The sequence below is a fragment of the Berghia stephanieae genome, chromosome 2 (genome assembly GCF_034508935.2).
Source record: "Berghia stephanieae isolate SIO BIC M18660-M18661 chromosome 2, UCSD_Bste_1.3, whole genome shotgun sequence".
In the NCBI taxonomy this organism is placed as follows: Eukaryota; Metazoa; Mollusca; class Gastropoda; order Nudibranchia; family Aeolidiidae; genus Berghia; species Berghia stephanieae.
In genome coordinates this window covers 77,664,538-77,673,948 of record NC_088361.1, presented here as the reverse complement: position 1 = coordinate 77,673,948, position 9,411 = coordinate 77,664,538, and the positions used below count along the sequence as shown (strand labels likewise).

At 33.0% G+C, this 9,411-nt stretch overlaps 1 protein-coding gene across 1 annotated transcript in view; it reads right to left on the bottom strand.

Moving 5' to 3' along the window:
• Positions 1-577: 577 nt before the first annotated feature.
• LOC144964012 (angiotensin-converting enzyme-like) overlaps positions 578-9,411 on the bottom strand; it is a 143,610-nt gene continuing 134,776 nt past the window's right edge. Inside the window, exons 26-29 of the mRNA XM_078897957.1 lie at positions 8,264-8,408; positions 7,804-7,902; positions 2,702-2,824; positions 578-891 (exon numbers count right to left, since the gene is read on the bottom strand). Of these exons, the coding sequence (XP_078754083.1) occupies positions 639-891; positions 2,702-2,824; positions 7,804-7,902; positions 8,264-8,408 (620 nt within the window). The 3' untranslated portion in view covers positions 578-638. The remainder of the gene's footprint in view (positions 892-2,701; positions 2,825-7,803; positions 7,903-8,263; positions 8,409-9,411) is intronic.

Genomic DNA, 9,411 nt, shown 5'->3' with positions numbered 1-9,411 from the left:
CGCGCACATTGAAGGTGTGACACAAATTCCATGTTTTTGATTGCTCAATTAATTGACTTCCAGATTAAGTTAACGTTTACTGAGAATGTCTATAAAGGTTTGAGAGATCGATTTTTCAGGATGCGTTTTGTGGCCAAAATTGTTAAAATATGTTGGGTTTGTAAAGAGTATGGCAAAACTCAGAGTTCGGCAGAATGAATGGACTTCTATTAACACAACTTTTGTAACTTTAACTTCAAAATTAATTTTTGAAATCATGTTCAAAGCTTAAGCAATATCCAATAAACGTGTCCATGGAGCTTTATAAGGGGTCCCGCTTTGTCAGCAGCAACACTTACCATTGATTGATGACATCCAAATATTGTCTATATTTCTAGCTCTGTGGTTTTGTTTTCAAATCATTATTTTGTTTTCTTAAGTCATTTAAACACTGCATCCTTTTGCAAGGAGGTGAAAATTTGCAAGAGACCATCTAGCTATGTTGTAACGTTTTGACGTTTTGAAGTAGAGGGAACAGCAGGAGCTATTGATCTTAATGTAATTTTCAAACATATTGGCGTTATATTACATATCAAGATTTTTATAGATAACGGTTTAAAACCTTTAATGTACATCGAAATATTTGATATGGCTATGAATTAAGAACTAAAGCAAAATAGATTCATAATTATGACGAAAGATATCAGGAAAATGGGCGGGATAGGAGCCACTCCAAGAGAAATATTTGGACATTCCGTATTCCAACCGACTTCATTTTCGTTCTCTTTCTGCAAAAATTTCAGAAGTGGATCAAAATATTCCATCAATGGCGTGGCACTCATCGATCTTTGTCCGGTAAGCTGTTCCATCGCATCCTGCCATGGTTTGGATGACCCAAGCTTTAACATATCACTGAAAGTGACAGTAACAGGGTAATGAATAAGTAATTACATCTGGGATCAAGTAAAAACAACCTGACCAGTTACAATTTTAAACATAAATGATAATCATCGCTTTAGAATAGGTGTTAATAGTTGATAATGATAGAACTCTGAAAAGGTGTGCTTGAAAGCTTGAAACAGTGCCAGACAAAACACAAAGACAAATACAAGAAAAATACATCACAAAAACACAACCTGCCTCGACCGGGATTGTCCCTCACACTTTCTGATTATTATCAACAAATAATATACAAGTCCTTAACACGTGAGGACGAGATCGCAAACGAAGACATTAATGTCCCATTATTATTTTGAAAATAATAGATATATCAACCTATAATGATTCAGGCGAGGGCTCATAGCCGGATTGTGAACCCATATAAAGTATATAGATAATAAATCTTCCCAACTCTCGGAAAACATCTCTTGTGTGCAAGTAGCACGTCTGATGGGTAATTAAAAGACCCGAGGCTTGATCCTCAGTTAGTATAGGTTGAGTTATGGGATGTTTTTGTCTGTTTTTCTTTCTCTTGTCGTTTTCTTTATGCTTTGTCTGGCACTTATTCATACACACCGTTTTAGATCTCTATCATATATCAGTACTTACTAATATGTCACTGAATTAATTTTGCATACTCATCAAACATTATTAACACAACATGAGTAGGGTTTTCAATTATTTTTTGTAGGTATTTGTATTTGGGATGTATTCTTTCAAATCTTTAATTATTATTGTATTCTCTAGTTTCTTTGATATCAATTAATTTAATGCAACATCAGTTTCTTTCAATCACATTGTAATGTAAGTTTGAAGTAAACGTTATAGAGAAGCGACAAGAGTAAGAACGATGAATACGTAAGGCAATTGTACGGATTCGAAGTTTGCAGGTTTTTATTGTATTATGTCAATGTCATGCCTGTCTCAATCCATTTCATGGATGACATGTCGCATCAAATCTTTCAGCATTTTAATTCAGGAGATCGTTGGAACAGGATTATCTTCTCCTGTCTTAAAATTTTGAGAGGCAAGTCAATCCAATTCACTGACAATAATACCATAAAAACTCTTTCTTTAAAAAGGTCTAGGTATACAAGCATTTCTTCATAGCCATAATGCCCCTGAACACGTAGTTAGTCTCGGAACTTAGATAATCACTTGTTGCAATAGAATAATTCAATCCAACATGCATCACAGTGATTAAATAAATAAGGCCAAGAATTTTAATTGTCGAAGGTTTTTCTTTGAAAAAATGAAATTTTGGGAACCTCTTATTTTCTTCTTTTTATCTAATCCCAAAATGTAAAAAATGTCACAGTGTGAATATAACTTTTCTTTATTTTATTTGACTACAAAAATACGATATTTATTATTCCACATCTATTTTATATCTTTGTCTCACTAAGTGATATGGGATAAAGGGTGTTATGAACAGACATTCGTGTATTTTAATTATTATACTACCTTCGTGGAATTGAAATTGACATGCATCGAGATGAATCTTTTTAGCCATCAGCAATAAAAATCAGCCTGGTAATAACGTCTCTAGGTGCGCGTAAATGAATCATTTGAGTCAGTGGGTGATAGACTCACCTTTAAAAAAGGTTTGCAAGTATATCAATCGGTATACAGTTCTATAATTTGCTTTAGATTTGCTAATGTTTCTCTGCTGGTTGGCAAACATTTTATATTACCACTAACCCTCGTTTTAAAAAAAAAGAATATATTGTGCAAACGGAGGTAATCATACTGAAAATGCTGGCTTATTTCTCTAAATGCTCACCCTATGGCTTTACCGGCGTCAGTGTTTTTGTAGATGTCACAACGATGAAGAGGTCTCGTGTTTCCTGCAGCCTCACAAGCTGCTTTGTGAAACTGGAATTGGATCACGAAGCTTACAAAATATCTGCAAAAATGATTAAGAAATCATAGATGTATTTAAATGATAATCTAATGGCCTAAGTCATAAAATGTACAGAAAACCTGAAGCAAGCAGTGGTGAGTCCACTTTAAAAGAAATCCAATGTAGATAAAGACAATTTAAAATAGTTATAGACCCCTTTCGAATTATTGCTTTCTTTCTAAAATCATAGGAAAAATTGTATCCAAAAGACTACAAACATTCTTAAAACAAAACGAGATTTACTGTCAATTCCAATCTGCGTACAGACCGAGCCACAGTACAGCAAGTGCTCTTATTAGACTTCAAAATAATATTGTTAACTATGCCCACGATAAACAATCAGTATTGTTAAGTGTGCTTCTCTTGAGCGCTGCTTTTGATATGATCGATCATGACATTGTGTTGCATCGATTTAATCATGTTTTAAATTCAATGGGCATGTACTGAATTGGTTCCGATCCTATCTCTCCGACCGGGGTCAAACAGTAATGCTCAATTGTACACAGTCTGCTGTAAATGAGTTGAAATATGGAGTTCCACAATGATCATGTCTTGGACCTCTACTTTTTACTCTTTATACATAGCCTCTGGGGGGGAAAATCATTCATTCTTTTTCAGTTGACTTCCATATGTATGCCGATGAAACACAGCTTTATGTACCTTTATCTGAGGATGATGAAATTAGTGTTTCGCGGAAGGTTAAAGTTTGTTAAATTGAATGAAAAAAACTAGGTGCTGTGTATAAAGAACACATATTGCAGGAGTAGTATTAAAATAGATAAAATAGATGTAGCAGGTTGCAAAATTTCTTTTTTTAATTCCTATGTTCGCAATCTAGGTGCATTTTATTACAATATGTCCATGAATAATCATATCACCAAAATTGTTCAAAGCTGCCACTACCATATTAAAAATATTGGTCGTATTAGGTCTTTGATTGACACTGAAATCGGTAAAACGCTTGTCACTTCTTTCATTCTTAGTAGATTTGACTATAATTGCAATGCGCTGCTCATTGGCTGTCCAAATTACAATATTCAAAGAATGCAGAAAGTTCAGAACAGGGCGGCTAGATTGGTGACATTATCAAAACGTGACGACCCTACCTCTCCGTTCTGGAAAGTATCCATTGGCTGTCGGTGAAGCTGCGCATTGAGTTCAAGATTGTATTCTATTGTTATAGCTCCTTTCATGGCCTGATACCATCCTATTTAGTTGAACGTGTGTCTCATTATGGAACTGGTAGATCCCTAAGATGAATAGATGGTATGCTTCTTATGAGAGAGATACCCTCTAAGTCTTTGTTTCACAACAAATTCTTCAGAGTGACTGCGCCTAGGTTGTGGAATTCCCTTTCCAAAAACAATGAAAATTTAGATACCTTTAAAATGAAATTGAAAACCGAATTATTTCGAAAAGCTTATTTTGACAATTGATATGCTTTATGTTTTAATCTAGATGGTATAGTAGTGTTATGTAAAGAATTTGCGTATGTGGATATGGAGAAGTTTCCGTATGTGAGGTTAAGGGTACGGGTGTATGTGTGTAGGCGTTTTAGTGTGTCAGCTAGTTTATATATTCTGAGTGATTATTAATCGCCATAGAGCACTTGTCAGTGGACTAATGGACGCTATATAGTCATATTATTAATATTATTATTATTATTATTATTATTATTATTATTATTATTATTATTATTATTATTATTATTATTATTATTATTATTATTATTATTATTATTATTATCATCATTATTATTATTATTATTATTATTATTATTATTATTATTATTATTATTATTATTATTATTATTATTATTATTATTATTATCATCATCATCATCATTATTATTATTATTATTATTATTATTATTATTATTATTTTTATTATTATTATTATTATTATTATTATTATTATTATTATTATTATTATTATTATTATTATTATTATTATTATTGTTATTATTATTATTATCATTATTATTATTATTATTATTATTATTATTATTATTATTATTATTATTATTATTATTATCATTATTATTATTAATATAGAGCACTTTACTTTTCTCCCGGCACTTCACACAATGTTTTGTTTATTTCCCAAAGGCCAAAGTGGTAGCTTATGCAGTAAAATCATGAATTGGGCGACCTTTTTTACTACCATTCTTACAACATTCGTCACTGTTTGTCCAGGAAAGCTGAGGGCAGATCTGGATGGACGGTCAATACTGAAGGAGAACGAGATGAGGTGAAATGAGGTATGTCATTGACATGTCTGAAACATCCCATCCACTAATAGTCATGCTTGTCATATATGTGACTAATCGTCTAAAAACGGAATTGTCTCGGGGTGAATCAGTTGCTTAACTTATTCTTAACTTTGGAAATTTGAGTTGAAATAAATGTCGTCTTTAAAGGGAGTGAACTTATTTTCTTAAACTTAAAAAAACTTCAGATTTTCCTATTTTTATCATTGTGACTTTAAACTCAGTTCCCTTCACCTAGTCTATTCTGACATCTGGCACATTTCCAACCCCTTTCAAGACAGCTCTAGTTAAGCCACATTTGAAAAAAAACCATCGCTTGACCAAAACGAATTGAAAAACTATCCTCCACTTTCAAATCTTCCGTTCCTTCCGAAGCTTTTGGAAACAGTCATACTTTTTCAACTCTTGCCACACCTCAAAAAAAATAATCTAGAAGAACAATTTCAGTCGGCATACGAGGAGCACCACAGCACAGAGACTTCCCTTTTTCAAGTATTCAGCCATCTGACTCTGGACGCAGACGAAACTAAGCTGAACAGCATCTGCCTTTTGGATTTATCTACGGCATTTGACTTTACTGACCATGCCATACTGCTCAGTCGTCTTGAGAGAATGTTTAATATAAATGGCACTGCACTGAGCTGGTTCCGATTGTATCTTACTGGCTGTCAGACTGCCGTGGTCAGTGAGTGGTGGCAAATCCAATTTGTGTACTTTGAAATTTGGTGTTCTTCATGACTCAATCCTTGGACCAGTCCTTTTTATTATTTATATTCAGCCACTGTCAAATGTTATTAAGACACGTGTTCTTTTAGGTCAATTTTGCGCAGATGATACTCACATATATAATTCTTCTCCATGCGATGAAATTGAAAGTTTGATTGGACTAGTTGGGGTCTGTTTAAAGTTGAAGTTAAAGATTGGATGGAAAGAAACAGACTAATGTTGAATGGTGAAAAGGCAGAAATGTCAATAACATTATAAAAACAATAGATCGTGAAATCAGAAGAATTAGAAAATTAGAAACCATATCCCAAAAAAAAAAAATAGCAGAAGTTTTGATAAATTCCTTGTACATTCAAAATATACTATTGCAGTTCATTATTGGTAAATGTGCCATAGCAACTTGGTTGTTAGGCATCACCCGAACGAGTATAGAGTTTGACCGCTTATACATTTTGTATCCCGCCTTTTGCAATTATATAAGCGTAGCGCGGGAAAGCAGAGAAATCTTTAGTAAGTTATATTGAGTTGAACAGAATACCACTTTCCAGCGGTACTGTTCTTTATTATTTTATTTATTATAGTGTGCCCTATTCGTAAGGAGAAAGGATAAATGGCTAAGTAGAGTTCTATCGTTCTATTTTGTGTAATACATGTTATTTAGTTCAGTAATAAATGTATCATGTCCGTAAACCTTTTATCTCCATTTATTTCTTCACTACAATTAGTGTGACCATGAAGCACGGACTTTCTCTTTCTCTTTCATCTGATCGGGCTAAGCCCAGAGCAGTGGCCTGATCTTCCTCTCCGAGGGAACTTAACGAGTTCCCTCCTTCTTTTTCCCCTTTCTTTTCTTTTGTCGACGTTTCGGGTTTACTGGCTATATCACCTAACCGGGAGCTCCCGAAAGGTCACACCCATTGTATATAAACAATCTTTTAAAGGAATTTAATCCAACAAGAACCTTGAGATCGAGTGATGATAAGCTCAAATTGGTGAGGCCAAAGGTACTTCGTAAAGTTGGCACTTAATCGTTTCAATTTGCAGCCCCTCAATATTGGAGTTCCCTACCAGCATCCCGTTGCTCATCCTGATCCCTTCAATTTTTTATAACTCAACGAAAATCCCACTTGTTTCAAATGTAATTAATTAGTGATCTGTTTGATTGTGTATATGCATATTTTAATCGAAGTTAATGCAAAACGCTCGGTGTCCGTTTAGACGCAGTAAAGCGCTGTAATAATTCCTATTTATTATTATTATTATTATTATTATTATTATTATTATTATTATTTTTTTTTTTTTTTTTTAAATTATTATTATTATTATTATTATTATTATTATTATTATTATTATTATTATTATTATTATATATTATTATTATTATTATTATTATTATTATTATTATCATTATCATGCAAAATTGACACAGAAAGTCATTTATTACTTTCTTATCGGTGCGTCATTGACAACTTGCGATGAATGATTGGTTGCTGTGCCATGTGCTTGGAACACCTGAAGAAAAGAATTGAGCTAACAAAAACGTGTGAAAATAACCTAAAATTTATTTTATGTATAGTTTTTCAAAGGGAAATAATCATGTAATAATTGAACTTTGACGTGTATGATAAATCACAATTGATTATTTCCCTTATACAAATTTGTACCTCTTTCCAAGATACGCTCTGTCATTTCTGGTAAATATATTCACTGTTACAAAATAAAAAAGTAGTCCTTTAGGGGAATAGAGCATAAAATTTATGTCTGAGCTTATCCCTGATCCCGTGTAAAGGATGTAGCACGATCGCAAAGTTAATCTCCCTAGGTCTAATGGACTCAATCAGTTCCTGTTTCTTAGACAGAGAAAATGGAAAAATTATCGACTCTGTCGGGATCGAAACTGGTCACTTTTATTGTGAGACGAATGAACTACCAAATGAGCAATTGGGAACACTATCGCCAGCTGTGTTAGTTAGTCTGCAAAAAATACCTGATGTATGGAACATTTGCTGGAATGTGATATTTCGCTCCAGGGTCAAAATCTGATGGCGTTCTTTCAACAGGCGGATAAATACCTTGGTATTTACACCTGTAGTGGACAAGAAAGAGCATAATAATTCTTATTTTGAGCTTCGACAACAAATGTCAGCATAACTGAATTACTTAATTAGTAGTCACTATACCAGATTCGGATTTGTTTTCTAAGTAGCAATAACAAAAGCAGCGAATGCATTAAGGTAAAATATAAGAAATATTTCATTACATACGAAGAATAAAATTATGTTTTAATAATACAGTTATATCTTGCAAGAACAGCAATTTTGTAAACAAACTGAACTTGTTGATCTTTAGGAAGAAGTATTAGTAACCCCTGCAATATCCGGCAAGTTATATAATATGTTCTGCAAAGGCACAATATATGTTAATCACAAAATAAATGGGATTCTCACCTAAGGTCCCACCAGTGTTTTGTGTAATCGTCTGGTTTTGTGTCACCTCTGGACACACTCAAACGCCATTGATCAACCAAGAAGCCAAAAGGCAAGAAAGCAATCTTCTGAAGGGCCATGTTCATAAGGAAATTGATGTCAGTCTCTATGGTAAAAAAATCAAACAAATCAAAAGATTAGCATGGCTTACGTCTTTAGATATTGCTTCAAATTTTGGAATTATCACTTCATGCGTTTATTATCAGCATTGAAATACGAAACAACATTATGCGTTCTTATTTATCAGGAGTAATACAATATAATAAATACTACCCATTATGGTTATTGCCAAAAAACGAGTTGTGAATCATGGTTGATAACAAACACTGATTGACTTCAGCATTAATTGCTAATATCCCAAAGGTCAAATCGACTCTGTGCTTTTAGATTATCCTAAACTTTCACAATTTAGATCACAACGGATTTTTAATAAAACTTATCATGATAATGGTAAATAGAAGAGAGTCAAATCAAATGGCAGACGTTAATGGCATAAAGTAACACGTGAATCCAATAGCACGGCTAAGATTATTCTTATATAACAGTTTCTTTTATAGTCTGAACAAATACGCAATGAAAATAATAAGCAAAACTTTAAAAGATACCAAATACTTGGCAAAAATGGGAATGGAAATGGAAAATAGAAATTAATTCTAATTAACGCCAGAATTTTAGAATTACAAATAAATTAAACTAATGAAATCGAAGTGCATAAATCTTGACATACTCTTAAAAGAAACTAACCATGGGGGAATATTACTGATAACAAACTTCAATGGACAGAACAAATGATGTGTACAAAAGGCAACATTCCGTTTGACGATTTATTCTCAAACGTATTAGCTATATCAAACTGCCAAGGGATGCTACATAAAATCACCTTTGGGATCCGTTTGGATCCATGTCATAAAATAATTGAACGAAAATGTGAAAGAATACAGATGAATGAAATGAGATTACAGATGACTACCAATTTATTTGTCGTAAAAAGGATGCACTCATTGATGGTGTCATTATCTAATCGTGTAGATATGTGGTTTTTAAACATAAATAAACAGGAAAAAAACAGGGAACCATTGCACCCGTATATAAACAATCTTTTAAAGGAA